General features: G+C 37.1%; 1 protein-coding gene across 3 annotated transcripts in view; it reads right to left on the bottom strand.

Annotated features, from left to right (window-relative positions):
• UGGT2 (UDP-glucose glycoprotein glucosyltransferase 2) overlaps positions 1-18,928 on the bottom strand; it is a 231,789-nt gene that overhangs the window by 84,557 nt on the left and 128,304 nt on the right. For all 3 annotated transcript variants that reach the window (XM_066380674.1, XM_066380675.1, XM_066380676.1), the window contains 2 exons: positions 17,064-17,270; positions 11,817-11,948 (listed from right to left, as the gene is read on the bottom strand). In XM_066380674.1, the coding sequence (XP_066236771.1) occupies positions 11,817-11,948; positions 17,064-17,270 (339 nt within the window). The remainder of the gene's footprint in view (positions 1-11,816; positions 11,949-17,063; positions 17,271-18,928) is intronic.

The following is an 18,928-nucleotide window of genomic DNA, read 5'->3' as shown; positions in this document are numbered from 1 at the left end:
TGAGACCCCGAGGTCGCCAGCTTGAACGTGGGCTCATCTGGTTTGAGCAAAAAGCCCACCAGCTTGAATCCAAGGTCGCTGGGTCCAACAAGGGTTTACTCCGTCTGCTGAAGGGCCGTGGACAAGGCACATATGAGAAAGCAATCAATGAACAACTAAGGTGTTGCAACATGCAATGAAAAACTAATGATTGATGCTTCTCATCTCTCTCTGTTCCTGTCTGTCTGTCTGTGTCTATCCCTCGCTCTGACTCACTCTCTGTCTCTGTAATAAATAAATAAATAAAAAATAAAGACAAAAAAAAAAACCGCCCACTTTTGCAGTGCTGGTCAAACTGGTCCCTCCTACCCACTAGTAGGTGTTCCAGCTTTCATAGTGGGCCAATCGCGGTGCGGTTTGGTTGCTACACTACCATGAAAGCTGGACCGCCCACTAGTGGGCGGGAAGGACCAGGATGACCAGCACTGCAAAAGTGGGTGGTTTTTATAAAAAGGTTCGCCATCATGGACCTAGGAGAAACTTGATTTTTCTGTGTCAATCACATTATATCCATGATGGAAAAAGGAACATTAAACATGTATTGGAAGACTGAAACCTACCTGGTGCTTAAATCTTTACAACATTTTAGAAATGTGATTTTTTTTTAGTTACACAGAATAATTGCTGTAACAAAAATATATTACCTCCTTTGACAGCTTATTAAAACTCTAGAAAACTCAGAGTGTTTATTTACATACTGAGCTAAAAGTCTCTCACCACTTGGAAGTTTGTCTCACCACTCGGAAGTTTGATCAGCTGGCCTTGATTCTATACTGACTCATCAAATGTAACATAGATTAACCTACAAATGTATCCACTGTATCCCCTGACAGCCTTCAAATATTTAAAGAGAAAACAGGAGTTAATATTGAAAATTTACTTGGTGTCTGGGGCTGTTCTATGTGCTTTATGTATAAAGTATATTTAATCTGATGCTATAAATCATACTATTACCATTCCCATTGTGCAAACCAAGAAACCACGTCTCACAGAGGCTATATATAATTGATAGTGCAACTAGATTTGTCTACTTTAAGAAAATAAAAGGTGCCTGACCTGTGGTGGTGCAGTGGATAAAGTGTCAGCCTGGAATGCTGAGGTCATTGGTTCAAAACCCTGGGCTTGCCGGGTCAAGGCACATACGGGCAACTACTACAAGTTGATGCTTCCCGCTTTTCCCCTCTCTCTCCCTGTCTCTCTCTTTCTTTCTCTCTCTCTCCTCCATCTAAAAAATCAATAAATAAAAATAAAAATATACTTGATTAAAAAAAAAGGCCTTGTTTCCCTATGCTCTACTACCCATGTCTCTCAGTGGTTTGTAAATATGTAGTATAATAAAAATAAACTTATTATAATTATAGCAACAGTATTATTTAGGGTTTTATTTGATATTATAATATCAAATTTTTAATTCTTCAGCACCCAGTAAGAAAATATCATTGTTGGTTGCCAGATGAGAAGGGGTTGGGTGGGGGTTGGAAGGCTGAGTGAAAAAGTGAAGAGATTTAGAAGTACAAATTGGTATCTACACAACAGTCACAGGCACATAAAGTACAGCATAGGGAAAGCAGTCAACAGTACTGTAAAAACTGTGTATGGTGTCAGGTGGGAAGAAGATGGATTGAGGAGATCACTTCATAAGTTATATAAATGTCTAACTATATACTATGCTGTACATCTGAAACTAATATTAAATGCCAACTGTTAATTAAAATTAAAATTAAAAACAGTATCATTGGTTCTTAGTTTTATTATTCATATATATATATTTTTAGCAAAAGAGAGAGACAGACAGAAAGACAGGAAGGGAGAGAGATGAGAACTATCAATTCATAGTTGTTCATTGGTTGCTTTCTCATATGTGCCTTGACCTGGGGGGGGGGCTACAGCTGAGCCAGTGACCCTTTGCTCAAACCAACGACCTTGGGCTCAAGCCAGCAACCATAGGGTCATGTCTATGATCCCACGCTCAAGCCGGCGACCCTGCGCTCAGGCTGGTGAGCCTGTGCTCAAGCCGAATTAGCCTGCACTCAAACTGGCAACCCTGGGTTTTGAACCTGGGTCCCCAGCGTCCCAGGAAGCTCTATTCACTGTCACAGCCTGGTCATGCTTGATTATTCATAATTTTAACTTTGAATATGTTCCAATTCTAATGTAAACATTTGGCAGGTTCAGAATGAAGATTCATTTTTAAAATGTCAGAATTATTTCAAGCATTAAACTATTTGATTCAGAATGATAACTATTTGCCGTAATTGCTGTGATTATTGTGCTTTATACCACTACTCTGAGATAGAGTCGTAAGTATTGCTTTATAGTTCATAAACCATGGAACTTATTTTCAGATATATTATACATTTTTATTCAAACCATGGTTGTACAAATAAATAATAATCATAACCACAATTTTCTATTTATATAAAAAGTCAACATAACTTGACGTAACACTATCTCTAGCCCCAACTTCTCCCCTAAATTCAGGTCATATGTTCACTTGTCAACTCAATTAGCCTACTTTGATATCCAGAACTGAATAATAAACTCTTAATATGTTCAGAACTGAAATCTTTTCTTTTTCTAATTTTTTTTTAAAATTTATTCATTTTAGAGAGGAGAGAGTGAGAAAGAGAGAGAGAGAGAAAGACAGAGAGAGAGAAGGGGTAAGGAGCAGGAAGCATCAACTCCCATATGTGCCTTGACCAGACAAGTGCAGGATTTGAACTGGTGACCTCAGCATTCCAGGTTGACGCTTTATCCACTGTGCCATCACAGGTCAGGCAGAACTGAAATCTTTATCTTTCCCTTTCCACATCTGAACTGCCAATCCTTCTGTAGTCTTTCTTACCTGAATACACGACAACTTCATTCTGCTAGTTATTTAGTTCCCCACCCCGCATCACATCTGTCAGCCATTACTGTTCACTTTCCTCTAAAATATATCCCATATCCACTTTTCACTATTTCCACCACAGCCATTCTGGTAAAAGTTCTCATCATCTCTCATTTGGACCATAGCAATTATGTCCTACCATGTTTCCTGAGCCCTATAGTCTATTCTCAATGTAACAGTCACTAGAGATCCAAATAAAACATAGGTCAGATCAAGTTAACCTCCTGTCCAGAACTATGAACTTTACAACTCATGACAGGAACCTCAGCAACTTCTCGGAGCTTCTCTCCTGACTCCTCCACTCAATATACTGCTATTTCTAAAACACACAGTCATGATCTCTTCTCAAGGCCTACCCAGAAATTCCTCTTCCAGACATGGCTTGTTCCTTCACCTCCTTTGGTTTTCTGTCCAAATGACACCTTATCAGTAAGGATACTATTTGTTATCTGACTGCCCACCAAAATGTAAACACCAAGAAAACATGCTTGTTCACTACGGTTCTCTCAGAAACTAGAACGGGGGTAGTCAACCTTTTTATACCTACCACCCACTTTTGTATCTCTGTTAGTAGTAAAATTTTCTAACTGCCCACCGGTTCCACAGTAATGGTGATTTATAAAGTAGGGAAGTAACTTTACTTTATAAAATTTATAAAGCAGAGTTATAGCAAGTTAAAGCATATAATAATAATTACTTACCAAGTACTTTATGTTGGATTTTCGCTAATTTTGGCAGAATAAATCTTTATAAAACAACTTACTATAGTTAAATCTATCTTTTTATTTATACTTTGGTTGCTCCACTACTGCCCAACAAGAAAGCTAGAATGCCCACTAGTGGGCGGTAGAGACCAGGTTGACTACCACTGACCTAGAAGAATGTTGGTTCACAGCAGGTGACAAATTAATGTCTGAATATTTTGTCAATTTTAAAAAAAGAGAGAAAAACAAAGTTCTAGAAATAAGATGAACAGAACTACAATATTTGTTACCACTAATAATGATAACAGTGTAAGAAATAAACTAGACAACGACAAAAAAGAAATAGGGTAATTTTTCCATATGTATAGTCAAAATGCCAGGTACTAGGTACAGTGGGAGTATTTTTTCCTGTTTATTTCTTAAAATGACAAAACCAAAGGTAACCGTATACTTTAAAACTATTCTAAAAAGCTTTATTTCTTCCCAAAGTAATTGTTAGAGAGAAAAAGTAATGTTATTTCTGGGTTTCCATTGTCTATAACTGACTATCAAAATTCACTAATATAGGGTGGGGCAATATTAGGTTTACAGTTGTGGGTATGTGAAACAAGTTTATTCTTATATTTTTATTTATTAATTATTGTATTATTTTTCATACAAACTATAAACATACTATTGCCCAACCTGTACCTTATATTATTATAATAAAATGTGGCAACTATTTCATTAATTTGTGACAATTTTTAAAAAACTGTTACTGAAGCAGAAATATTTTATCTGTGGTAGCTTGAAGAAATGGGTCTCTCACTTTTCCCCAATTCTTTTTTTTATCTTATTTTTATTAATTTTAATGCAGTGATATTGATAAATCAGGGTACATATGTTCCCAGAAAACATCTCCAGATTATTTTGACCTTTGATTATGCTGCATACTCCTCACTCAAAGTCAAATCGTCCTCCAGTCACCTTCTATCTGGTTTTTCTTTGTGCCCCCCTACCTCCCCCCACTCCCTCCCTCTTCTTCCTCGCCCCTTCCCCACACCCCTCCACCCCCACCTCCTGTTACATCACATTTTTTCCATGTCTACTGAGTCTCATTTTTATGTCCCATCTATGCATTGGTTCATATAGTTCTTAGTTTTTTTCTGATTTACTTATTTCACCTCGGTATAATGTTATCAAAGTCCATCCATGTTATTGTAAATGATCGATGTCAATCATTTCTTATGGCTGAGTAGTATTCCAAGTATATATGTACACAAAGCTTTTTAATCCACTCGTCCTCTGACGGACACTTGGGCTGTTTCCAGATCTTCGCATATTGTGAACAATGCTGCTATAACATGGGGGTGCATTTTCTCCTTCTGGAACCATTCTATGGTGTTCTTGGGGTATATTCCTAAAAGTGGGATGGCTGGGTCAAAAGGCAGTTCAATTTTCAATTTTTTGAGGAATCTCCATACTGTTTTCCACAGAGGCTGCACCAGTCTGCATTCCCACCAGCAATGCAGGAGTGTTCGTTCCCTTTTCTCCACATCCTCGCCAGCACTTATTCTGTGTTGTTTTGTTGATGAGCGCCATTCTAACCGGTGTGAGGTGATATCTCATTGTGGTTTTAATTTGCATTTCTCTAATGATTAATGATGTTGAGCATTTTTTCATATGCCTATTGGCCATCTGTATATCCTCTTTGGAGAAGTGTCTATTCATTTCTTTTGCCCATTTTTTGATTGGATTGTTTGTCTTTCTGGTGTTGAGATTTACAAGTCCTTTTAAATTTTGGTTATTAACCCCTTATCAGACATACTGTCAAATATGTTCTCCCATTGTGTAGTTTGTCTTTTTATTCTGTTCTTATTGTCTTTGGCCGTGCAAAAGCTTTTTAGTTTGATATAGTCCCATTTGTTTATCCTGTCTTTTATTTCCCTTGCCTGTGGAGATAAATCAGCAAATATATCGCTGCGAGAGATGTTGGAGAGCTTACTGCATATGTTTTCTTCTAAGATGCTTATGGTTTCACGCCTTACATTTAAGTTTTTTTTATCCATTTTGAGTTTATTTTTGTGAATGGTGTAAGTTGGTGGTCTAGTTTTATCTTTTTGCATGTTGCTGTCCAGTTCTCCCAACACCATTTGTTGAAGAGACTGTTTTTACTCCATTGTATTTCCTTACCTCTTTGTCAAATATTAGTTGTCCATAGAGCTGTGGGTTTATTTCTGGGTTCTCTGTTCTGTTCCATTGATCTATGTGCCTGTTCTTATGCCAGTACCAGGTTGTTTTGAGTACAATGGCCTTGTAGTATAGCTTGATATCAGAAAGTGTGATACCTCCCCCTTTATTCTTCTTTTTTAATATTGCTGAGGCTTTTCGTGTTTTCTTTTGGTTCCATATAAATTTTTGGAATATGTGATCTATATCTTTAAAGTATGTCACTGGTATTTTAATTGGTATTGCATTGAATTTATAAATTACTTTGGGTAATATAGACATTTTAATGATGTTTATTTTTCCTAACCATGAGCATGGTATATGTTTCCACTTGTTTGTATCTTCCTTGATTTCTTTTATCAATGTTTTATAATTTTCCGAGTACAAGTCTTTAGTCTCCTTGGTTAAATGTACTCCTAGGTACTTTATTTTTTTGGTTGTAATAGTGAAGGGGATTGTTTCCTTAATTTCTCTTTCTGATTGTTCATTGTTGGTGTATAGAAATGCCTCTGATTTCTGAGTATTAATTTTATATCCTGCCACCTTTCTGAATTCATTTATCAGGTCCAGTAGTTTCTTGACTGAGACTTTAGGATTTTCTATATACAATATCATATCATCTGCAAATAATGATAGTTTTACTTCTTTTCCAACTTGAATGCCTTGTATTTCTTCTTCTTGTCTGATTGCTGTGGCTAGGACTTCCAGGACTATGTTGAATAACAGTGGTGAAAGGGGGCACCCCTGCCTTGTTCCTGATCTTAAGGGGATTGCTTTTAATTTTTGCCCATTGAGTATGATGTTGGCTGTGGGTTTCTCATAGATGGCTGTTATCATGTTGAGGTATGTTCCCTGTATTCCCACTTTGCTGAGAGCTTTGATCATAAATGGGTGCTGGATTTTATCAAATGCTTTTTCTGCATCTATTGAAATTATCATGTGGTTTTTCTCCTTCCTTTCATTTATGTGATGAATAACATTGATAGATTTGCGAATATTGTACCAGCCTTGCCTCCCCAGAATAAATCCCACTTGATCATGGTATATAATTTTTTCCATATATTGTTGGATCTGGTTTGCTAATATTTTGTTGAGGATTTTAGCATCTATATTCATCAGGGATATTGGCCTATAATTTTCTTTCTTTCTGTTGTCCTTGCCTGGTTTTGGAATCAGAATTATGCTCGCCTCATAAAAGGAGCTTGGAAGTCTTCCTTCCTCTTGAATTTTTTGAAATAGCTTGAGAAGGATAGGAGTTAGTTCTTCTTTGAATAGTTGGTAGAATTCATTTGTGAAGCCATCTGGCCCAGGACTTTTCTTTGTTGGGAGTTTTTTGATAACTGTTTTGATCTCATTTGGTGTAATCGGTCTGTTTAGGTTTTCTGATTCTTCCAGACTGATTTTTGGAAGATTGTATGTTTCAAGGAATTTGTCCATTTCATCTAGGTTGTCTAGTTTTTTTGGCATACAGTTCTTCATAGTATTTTCTTACAATCCTTTGTATTTTTGTTGTGTCAGTTGTTATTTCTCCCCTCTCATTTCTAATTTTATTTGAGTCCTCTCTCTCTTTTTCTTGGTGAGTCTAGCTAAGGGTCCATCAATCTTGTTTATCTTTTCAAAAAACCAGCTCTTTGTTTCATTGATCCTTTGAATTGTTTCTTTAGTCTCTATGTCATTTATTCTGCTCTGTTCTTTATTATTTCCTTCCTTCTACTACATTTAGGCTTTAATTGCTGCTCTTTTTCTAGTTCTTTTAGGTGCAGGGTTAAGTTGTTTAATTGAGCCTTTTCTAGCTTCTTAAAGTGTGCCTGTAATGCTATGATCTTTCCTCTCAGTACTGCTTTTGCTGTGTCCCATAAATTCTGAGTTGTTGTATGCTCATTATCATTCGTTTCTAGAAATTTTTTTATTTCTTCTTTGATCTCATTCTTAATCCACTCGTTATTTAACAACCTGCTATTTAGTTTCCATATGTTTGAGGATTTTTGAGCTTTTCTGTTGTCGTTGATTTCTAGTTTCATGCCATTTTGATCAGAGAAAGTGTTTGATATGATTTCAATCTTCTTAAATTTGTTGAGACCACTTTTGTGCCCTAACATGTGGTCTATCCTAGAGAATGTACCATGAGCACTTGAAAAGAATGTATATTCTGCTGCTTTAGGATTAAAGGTTCTGTAGATATCTATTAAATCGAGTTGATCTAATGTGTCCTTTAAGTCTGCTGTTTCTTTGTTAATTTTCTTTCTTGAGGATATATCTAGTGATGTTAGTGGGGTATTAAAATCCCCTACTATTATAGTGTTGCTGTTATCTCGCTCTTTATATCCATCAAAGTCTGCTTTATATATTTAGGTGCTCCTATATTAGGTGTGTAGATATTTATAATATTGAATAGTTATATCTTCCTGTTGGATTACTCCCTTTATCATATGTAGTGGCCTTCTTTATCTCTTACTATATTCTCTCTTAATACTTTACTGATATAAGTATTGCTACCCCAGCTTTTTTTTCATTTCCATTTGCATGAAATGTTTTTTTCCATCCTTTTACCTTCAACCTATGTGCATCTTTTGTTTTAAGGTGTGTCTCCTGTAGACAGCATATGTATGGGTCCTGTTTTCTTATCCATGCAGCTACCCTATGTCTTTTGATTAGATCATTTAATCCATTTACATTTAGGGTTATTATTGACATGTAGTTGTTTATTGCCATTTTATTCTTTAAAGCTGTATTCCTCTTTTGCTATATTCTTTTCCCACTTTGATCTGTTTACACCATGCCCCTTAACATTTCCTGCAGCATTGGTTTGGTTGTAATGAATTCCTTGAGTTTTTTTTTTGTCTGGGAAACTTTTATTTCTCCTTCAATTTTTTATTTTTATTTTATTTTTTCTTTTTATTTATTCATTTTATAGAGGAGAGAGAAAGAGACAGAGAGAGACAGAGAGGAAAGAGAGACAGGGGGGAGGAGCTGGAAGCATCAACTCCCATATGTGCCTTGACCAGGCAAGCCCAGGGTTTCGAACCGGTGACCTCAGCATTTCCAGGTCGATGCTTTATCCACTGCGCCACCACAGGTCAGGCTCTCCTTCAATTTTAAATGATAGCCTTGCTGGATAAAGTAGTCTTGGTTGTAGGTTCTTATTCTGCATTACTTTGAATATTTCTTGCCATTCCTTTCTGGCCTCAAGTGTTTCTGTTGAGTCTGATGTCATCCTTATGGGGGCTCCTTTGTAGGTGATAGCCTTTTTTTCTCTCACAGCTTTTAATATTTTCTCTTTATCACTTAGCTTTGGTATTTTAATTATGATGTGTCTTGGTGTAGGTTTCTTTGGGTTTCTTTTTAGTGGAGTTCTCTGTGCTTCTTGAATTTGTGAGAGTTTCTCCTGCATTAATTTAGGGAAGTTTTCCGCTATGATTTGATTGAACAAAGCCTCTATCCCTTGTTCTTTTTCTTCTTCTTCAGGAACCCCTATGATGCGGATGTTATTCCTCTTTATGTTGTCATAGAGCTCTCTAAGAGTTTCCTCAGACTTTTTGAGTCTCTTTTCTTTTTTCTTCTCTGCTTTCATGCCTTCATTCCAGTTTTCCTCCAACTCGCTGATTCGATCCTCAGCTGTATCCATCCTGTTTTTAATTCCTTCTATTCTGGTCTTCATTTCTGATATTGTATTTGTCATCTCCGACTGATTCTTTTTTTAATATTTCAATATCCTTTTTTTATATTTGCTATTTCTTTATTTAGGTGTTTGTGATGACCATCCATTGTTGTTCTAAGATCCCTAAGCATCCTTACAATCATTATTTTAAACTCTGCATCCGGAAGTTTGATTATTTCCATATCACTCAGTTCATCTCCTGAAGGTCTCTCTTGTGGTTTCATTTGGATTGCACTTTTTTGTCTTCTCATTGTGCCTGGGTATCTGAGTGTTTTCTTTGTAGAGCTGGTTGAGTCTAGGCTTGGTGTTGTCTGCCTCTAGTTTTTACTTGTGTTGTTTCTAAGTCTTCTTGGGTTGGCTTCAGCTATTATTTGTAATCCACTTTAGGATTTGGGCCACTTTGAAGTCTTGATTTGTTTGTTTTCTTAACAGGTGATTGTCTTGTTTGCTGATCTCAGCAGGGGGCTTATTTGAAACTGTATCCAGGAGTGCGGTGGGTGTGACTTGAGGCTTTGAAATCCTCTTCTGCCAGTTAATCTCTCTGGGGGCGGGTTGCTTTCTCAGCTTCAGTAGGGGGAGGTGTATCTCAGATCTCCAAGGAGACCTGAGTTACTGCCCCTCCTCCCCACTTCTTGTTTTCAGCTGTGTCTTGTTGCACTGATTGGAGTTGGAGAGATGTCTGTATCTCTATGACCTGGAAGTACTTTTGTATTTTGCTTTGTGGAAGGATCAGCCCCTCCCCCAGTTATGGCCACCTCCAGCACTGAGTCAGCTTTTTATGTCATCACCTATATTCCTCTCCCCCTCACCATCCATCTCTCTCTTTCTCCTGTTTTTGGAAGACAAGCAGGCCCTTTCAACACACCTTGTTCCCTGTTCACCAGGTAAGTGGCTGTGAGCAGTACTTACTGCTCTCCTCCTTGGAATTGAGAGCCCAGCCTCACCCCCCCCCCCCCGTTCCTGTAAGCAGGGGAGATTCAGGCACTCCCTACCAGGTTTGTTGTGGCTTCTTCTTTGCTCCTTGATTTTTGAAAGCTGTTCTTGTAGTCCAGATTTGGTTTTTCATGCTGATTTTTCTTAAATTAGTTTATAATCCAGTTCGGTGTTGTGAGCTGGGAGTCTGTGTGTCTGCCTACTCCGCTGCCATCTTCCTCCCCAATTATTATTGTTTATGAATTTAGATAAGAAAAACTAATAAGGCCCTGGCCAGGTAGCTCAGTTGGTTAGAATATTAGCCCAACATATCAAGGTTGCAGGTTCAATCCCTGTTCAGGACATATACAAGAATCAACCAATGAATGCTTAAATAAGTGGAACAACAAATAGATGTTTCTCTGTTTCCCTTTCTCTCTCTCTAAATTAAAATTTTTTTAAAAAGAATAAGCATAATTTTAAGGGAATACTAATATGGGGATAAAACACACAGGTGAACAGAGCTCATAAAAATGTAGAAAACAAACCAAGCGTATATTAGAGCTTTGAAGATGATTTGGGAATACATATTTAATAGTTCAGGCAGAGGTATATCAAACACATTGCATTAGTTTATTTCTTAATGAATCTAAGCACCAGATTCAACTTTTTAAAACTTAAATAATTTTTGAGAAACAAAACCAGACTATCATATACAAAATATATTAATAAGTAGCTATTATTCATTAATTTTGTGTGACTATAAAGATGCTCTCTAGTCAGAAAAAATACTCAGAAAAAAAGTGTGATATAAGATACCATATATAAAATTACAATTATGTATTTAAGAAAATCAATTCTGTAGGGTAAAAAAAAAGGGTTGGAAGGTAAAACAATAAACTTTTAAGAAATTTTATTAGGATGGTGGAAGCGATTTTCCCTATAGATTTTTAAAGTTTATATTAATAAATCAAACCTTATATTTCAATACAAAAGTATTGTACTGCTAAACAATTGTAGAGAAAGCTACAAGAAGAATAAGATTTCACAATGAATTTTCTATACCTATAACAGTGGTTCTCAATCACAATGTTGTAATGTGTACTGAGTAGCTTTTTCTAATACTTACATTAGGACAAAATGAAAGTTATCCCCACAAGAACATTTTTCCTTTCCCGTGTTCAGTGTTCTCATCAATGGCAGAAGCGATGAAGAGACAGGCACTGTGCCATAAATTAAACCTCGCAGCACCCATTTCACTTATGCTGAGACCTGTCTGGTGTGTCTAGCATATGAACACCATCCTCTGCGTGTGTCACATCAGGTGTGTTGTAAGAGAAAAATGTTGGAGACCTGTGTATCTCAGTGTCACTAACAAAAATGAACACCTGTTTGTCCTACTTACTTTCCCATTGCAGACAATACCCATTTCTCCAGGATTCAAGTTAAGTACATCTTGACAGAACAACTGGTGAGTTTGAAAAATATTCACTCCAACGGTATTATATTTTTTCTCAAAAGCATCCTTATCTATTCCCTAAAGCATGAAAATAATGAAATGAATAAAAAAACAGTAAATATATCAAATTATTTTCTTAACAAAGCCTATTTTAATACATTAGTGTAAAATTTAAATTAAACTAAATTATGATAAAGTACTATTTTGTTCTGAAACCACATTTTTTTAAAAAAAGGAATGTTTCTTCACCAAGTAAATTATAATATTTGTACATCGTTTTACAAGTGATATAATTTGCTATTCATTCTTTGAGAATTTCAGGTGAATTACTGATTAGCAAAATGTTGGGAACATCAATTTAAATAAAATTTAACACTCAAGAAATAAAATGTTTATTAAATTATGAACTCATTTGCCCTGGCCAGTTGGTTCAGTGGTAAAGTATCAGCCCAGTGTGTGGATGTCCTGGGTTTGATTCCTAGTCAGGGCACACAGGAGAAGTGACCATCTGCTTCTCCACCCCTCCTACTTTTGCTTCTCACTTTCTCTGTCTCTTTCCCTCCTGCAGCAATCGCTCAACTCGAGTGAGTTGGCCCTGGGTGCTGAGGATGGCTCCATGGCCTTTCCCTTAGGCACTAAGAAAAAGCTTGTTTGCTGAGCAATGGTTTAACACCCCTGATGGGCACAGCATCACACCCTAGTGGACTTGCCAGGTTGATCCCATTTGGGGCACATGTGGGAGTCTGTCTTTGCCTCCCTTCTCACTGAATAAAAAAATAATATTATGAACTCAATAAACCTATTTTGCTGCACTCAAGAAGTAGTGTTTAAAACAGAAATAACCTATCTCACCTCACTGTACCACGCCCACAAAACCAACTTAGTTAATAGTGCATGTAACTTCAGAAATACCAAAGTAACCCATGGTTATAGTAAAAAAAAATATGGACAGTCACAGAAAATAAACCACAAATAAGGTCCTTATATCTTCATACCAAGACATCTCCATATCAGTAGTTATCAAACTTTAATGTTCATACAAATCACCTTGGTGCCTTGTTAAAATGTAGTTTTTTCTTCAGTACATCAGGGTGGGGACTTCCATTCTGAACTTCTAACAAGTTCCCCGGTGCTCCTGTGATAGAAATGTCTCCCCTGTGCTGTCCAGTATGGTAGTCACAGCCACAAATGGTTACTGAGCCCTGGAAATGTGGCTAATATGACTGAGGAGCTGAATTTAAAGTTTAATTTAATTTTAAGCTTAAAATAGCCACAAGTAATAAGTGACTACAGTACTGGACAGTGCAGTCCTAGATCTTTACTTCTAAAATCTCTATCTCCATCATCCTCTCTCTGACCACAAGCCCCTGACCTTCCGACTCACTCATTCCAGTGCTACCAGACCAACCATTACTCAGCACTTTTAGTCTTCTGACCCCTACCACTTGTTTACTGTCCATCATACTTCCCATATCATAATTTTCCTCCTTCCCAGCTTATACCCTGGAATCCTTTACTATAACATCAACCTTCTATGCTCAGCTCCACTGATTGCTTCTCTATAGTTATTACTTCCCTGGCAAAACCCCAACTCTGATTAAATATAACTGTGTTTCCTCTGCATCTATACCCAAACAGTGTTAATAAAGTTGGGGGGGGGGGGGAGAAACAACATGCAAGCAATTTCTTTTTCTTTCTTTCTTTCTTTCTTTCTTTCTTTCTTTCTTTCTTTCTTTCTTTCTTTCTTTCTTTCTTTCTCTCTCTCTCTCTCTCTCTCTCTCTCTCTCTCTTTCTTTCTTTCTTTCTTTCTTTCTTTCTTTCTTTCTTTCTTTCTTTCTTTCTTTCTTTCCCTTCCTTTCCCTTCCCTTCCCTTCCCTTCCCTTCCCTTCCCTTCCCTTCCCTTCCCTCCCCTCCCCTCCCCTCCCCTCCCTCCCTCCCTCCTTTCTTTCTTTCTTTTTCTTTTTTTCTTTTTTTAGCAAGAGATTGAGAGAGAGGGATAGACAAAAACAGACAGATAGGAAGGGAGAGAGAAGAGAAGCATCAAATCCGAGTTGTGGCACCTTAGTTGTTTATTGATTGCTTTCTCATATGTGCCTTGACCCGGTAGGGGGTGGGCTCCAGCTGAACCAGTGACCCCTTACACAAGCCAGCAGCATTGGGCTCAAGCCAGTGAACTTCAGTTTTAAGCCAGCGACCTTTGGGCTCAAGCCAGTAACTATGGGGTCATGTCTATGATCCCACGCTCAAGCTGGTGACCCTGCGCTCAAGCTGGTGAGCTTGCACTTCAGCCAGATGAAACCTTGGGGTTTCGAACCTGGCTTGTCAGCATCCCAGGCCAATGCTCTATTCACTGCCCCACCGCCTGGTCAGGCATCACTTTCAGTTTGTGGTCATTAACCTCAAGTGGGCCCTCAGAAATCTTACCACACTAATGTACTGAATTCACATTCTCACTCTCAGAATAACAGAAAAATATTTGACATTTTTCTCCTTTTTTCTCAAACCTCTAATAGCACCTACTGACATTCTAATATTTAGCTACCGACCTTTACTTTGAAAATGAAAGTAATCAGAAAAGAAGTACTTATCTTGCTACCATCAAATAAATCCACCCTTCTGCATCTATATCCATACATTTTGCCTTTATTCTGGTTAAAATGAATGAACAATTCCTGTTCTTAAGACTAACACTTAACACTGTCCATTGGATCCCAGCACCTCTTATCTACTCAAGAACTTTGCTGCCCTGTCTGTATCATCCCTTCTCATTGTTGGATAGATTGTTTCTATTAGCATACAAAAAGGTGACATCTCCCAAATTGAGAAAGCTTTCCTTGATCTCAAGTTCTATTCTGGCTACAGAACACTTCTCTGCTCCCCATATAAAAAAGTTCTTTAAAAGAACTATACTTGCTGTCTCTACTTCCCGATTTCCCATTTTCTCTTGAATCTATTTCACTTTTATGCTTATCACTTGACAGACACTGTTCTTCTCAGTCACCAATGACCACTTTAACAAATAAAATTGTCAGTTACAAAGATGGATTTCAGAAACATCCGGCATAGGTGATTATTTCCTTCTGAAAATACATTCTCTACTCTGGCTGGTTGGCTCAGCAGTTAGCATCGGCCTGGTGTGTGGAAGTCATGGGTTCGATTCCTGACCAGGGCACACAGGAGAAGCAACCATCTGCTTCTCCATCCTTTCCCCTCCCCATCCCCCTTCTCTCTCTCTCTCTCTCTCTCTTCCCCTCCTGCAGCCATGGTTCAAAATGGTTTGAGCAAGTTGGCCTCAGGTGCTGAGGAGGGCTCCATGGTTTTGCCTTAAGCACTAAAATAGCTGGGTTGCTGAGCAACGGAGCAGCAGCCCCAGCAATGACTGAGTAGGGGGCTTTCTAGGTGGATCTCAGTTGGGGTACATGTGGGAGTCTGTCTCTGCCTCCCCATCTCTCACTTAAAATAAAAACTACATTCTCCATTGGCTTCCAGGATACCATGCTCTCCTGGTTATCTTCCTAACTCATTGCCTGTTGTCTCCTTTACAAGCTCATCCTTTTCTTGTGTTTCTCTACATTTTGGAATGTTTTAGGGCTTAGCTCTCAATACCTCTGTTCTCCACCCCATCCTCACTTCTGAGGTTTCTCATGTAGTTTCTTAGCTCGAAATTATACCTAATGTCGATGGTCCTCAAACTGACTCTCAAAAAACAAAAATGACAACTCTTCATTGATTTCTATACTCATTTACTCAATTGTCAACTCAACATCTCCACCTGAACGTCCAACAGGCACCTCCAACTAACATGTACAAAACTTAGCTCTTGATCCCCTGTGTGTCCAAATCTTCTCTTCCCCATCTCAAAAAAGTCTAGCTGTTCAAGCCAAAATTGTAGCCTACTCTTTTCACGTCACATACAATGATCAACTAATCTTGTTGACTATAATACAACTACTTTACCATCCCCACCACTACTATCTAGTCCAAGACACCATTATTTCTTGCCTATATTACTGCAATAGCATTCTAATTGTTCATCCTATTTCTACTCTGTGTACCTACTATCAAATCCTCACATGGTATCCAGGGTCATATTTTAATAATTATTCACCTCTTCAAGATTCCTCAATGACTTGCCATTATACTCAGAAAATATTTCAATTCCTTACTATGGCCTACAAGTGGTAAAAATATCTGGGGTTCATTTCTGACCTCATATTTTAGTATTCTCAATATCTCTATTTTGGTCATAATAATTTTCTGTCTATACCTCAAACCTGGAAAGACTATCTCTGTGTCAGGCCTTTAGACATGCTATGTTCCTCAACCTGGTACATTTTCCCCACAGACTTCCATGGCTTATGCCTCATTTCATTCAGAGCTCTGCCCAAATGTAAGCTCTTTAGAAATACCTTTCTTGACCACTCCAGCTAAAAGAGCGTCCCTCCAACTATCTGCCCTCTTATGTTTCTTTATTTTTCCATTATCACTTACTTTGTCTTTTCCACTACCATGTAAGCTCCACAAAAGCACGGACTCTATCTGCCTTGTTCAAAAGTATTTATATCTCTACTGTCTGGTAGACAATCAATAAATATTTTTTGAATGAATTAGTGAAACTTTCTACCAGATCATCTTCTAAAGATTTTATTTATTCATTTTAGAGAGGGAGGAGAGAGAGAGAGAGAGAGAGGGAGAGAGAGAGAGAGAGAAGGGGAAGAACAGGAAGCATCAACTCCCATATGTGCCTTGACTGGGCAAGCCCAGTGTTTTGAACCGGTGACCTCAGCGTTACAGGTCAATGCTTTATCCACTGCACCACCACAGGTCATAATAGAAGGTCAACTTCTATCTTTGAAATTTCCCTCATACAGGATTCCTTCAGTGAAATACCTAAGGTTTATTTACATAATCCTTTGATTCCCAATCCTTAAGGACATATCCTAACCAGAATTGTATCAACATTAAGGATCATGCAGTAGTTGAAATATAAGAAATCTGATTTGTTAAATACCTCCAGGCAAAATAATATTATTTAACATTTATCTTTTCTCAGTTAAAGGAATATTTATTACCCCCAAATGATTATACCTATTAACTGATGTTTTTTCAGTAACATGATATATCTAAGACCATTGACTTATACTTTTGAAATATTCAATACATACTTACTATATCAAACAAATAGCTACTGACCTCAGTAAGGAATGTTTTAATTTTATCTCCAGAGTAAATAGATGTAGCAGTTTCTTCTTCTGCCAGTTTCCTGAGAAAGTTTCTCAAAAAGTTGTTTTTCTGTGTGAGAAAAGCTGCCAAAATTCCTCTAGAAATAGCCGTGTTCTCTTCATTTATTTTTGATGTAGGATTATAAATAATGCCCAACCGACTATGAAAACTTGTTTTCTGCAAAATACATTCATAGGTGAAAAAGATCTGTATCTTACATACCTTTTTACAGTTGAAGTTTTTTTCTTTCCATTCAAGGTTATACTTCACCATACAGCATCTTTCACTGTCAAATGCTAATTGATTACTGAAGGTGGCCTATTACTGAAATAGCCTGTAAACAATCATTTTAATAACTTCAAATGCTTCACCTCTTTGCATAACAATTATTTTATAATGAAATAGTTTAACCTCTTCTTGTGTATCTGTGAAATAACAAATAAAAATGTAGAGCTTAGCAAATTAACTCATAAAACTGTCATCCAATCAACAAATAGAGCACTGTCCAGACATCTCTCATACCTGCTGCCAATTACTAAACCCTCTGCTTTTCTTTCTTTCTTTCTTTGACAGAGACAGAAAGAGAGAGAGAGAGAGAGATAGAGAGAGAGAGAGAGAGAGAGAGAGAGAGAGAGAGAGAGGAAGGTAGAGAGATGAGAAGCATCAATTCTTTGTTGTGGTACCTTAGCTGTTCATTGTTTGCTTTCTCATGTATGGCTTGACCGGGGGAGTGGGAGGGACTACAGTAGAGTGAGTGACCCCTTACTCAAGCTGGCAATGTCATAAACCTTCCCGCTTTTCTAAAAACCACTATCCTGTCATTTATGATAACATTCTTGCTTTTCTCTGTAGTTTACCACCTTAGTTTATATCATTAAATATTCCATTTATTTTTAACTTGATATAAATATAATCTTGTATTATGTATTCTTTTGTCCTCTTTCCACTCCACAAAATGGTTGAAATTCTTTAACATTGTTTTGTGTAGCTGCAGCTATTTATTTATTTATTATAGTGCTCTGCAGAATTCCATGATATGGATATGTTCTCTTTTATCCATTCCACTGGACATTAGAATTTTTTGTTTGGTGTTCTACAAAACAAAATATGCATATCTTCAACTTAGAAGATGCTAAATAAATAGTTTTTAAAAAACAATTGGACTAATTTTCACTCCACAAGCAACACATAAGAGTTTCATTACCCCACAGACCTTCTAATTTAAATCATTTTGGTACATATGTAAGGATAGTTCATCAGGTTTGCACACTTGAACACAAACAGAGCTGTATTGTCAATTATATCTCAGTTGACTCTGTATGGAGGTCTAGTTCTGGACTCTCAATTCTGTCCCATTGATGCAATCTGTGCAACCTTATGCTAATCCAACACTTTTATGATTACATCAAATTTTACAGCAAATCTTAAAATCCTCAAGTATGAGCCTTCAAATTTTCTTATTCAGTTTTACTCATCACTAATGATACTAAATATCCTTTAACATGTCCACTAGACTCTTTAGTGATTTGCCTATTTAATTTCTGCCATTATTTTACTGCAGATAATTATTCTTTAATTACTGATTTATAGGTATTTGAGTTCTAAGACTTGAATTTTTTGTTATATGTATGCAGATAACTTCTGCCATTCTGTGGTCTGCATTTTTATTCTCTTGATGGAGTCTTTTGACAAAAAAATAGTCCTTAATTTTAATGTACTTCAGTTTATTGGTATTTTAACTCATAATTACTGGGTTTTGTTGTTTTAGAAATCTATTCCTACTTTCAAGTCATCAAGTGTAATAAATATATGCATGGGTCTATTTCTAGGCTCTC

The sequence above is a fragment of the Saccopteryx leptura genome, chromosome 4, assembly GCF_036850995.1.
Source record: "Saccopteryx leptura isolate mSacLep1 chromosome 4, mSacLep1_pri_phased_curated, whole genome shotgun sequence".
Taxonomy (NCBI): domain Eukaryota; kingdom Metazoa; phylum Chordata; class Mammalia; order Chiroptera; family Emballonuridae; genus Saccopteryx; species Saccopteryx leptura.
The sequence above is the reverse complement of the archived record's forward strand: the minus strand, read 5'-3'. Positions and strand labels throughout refer to the sequence as shown.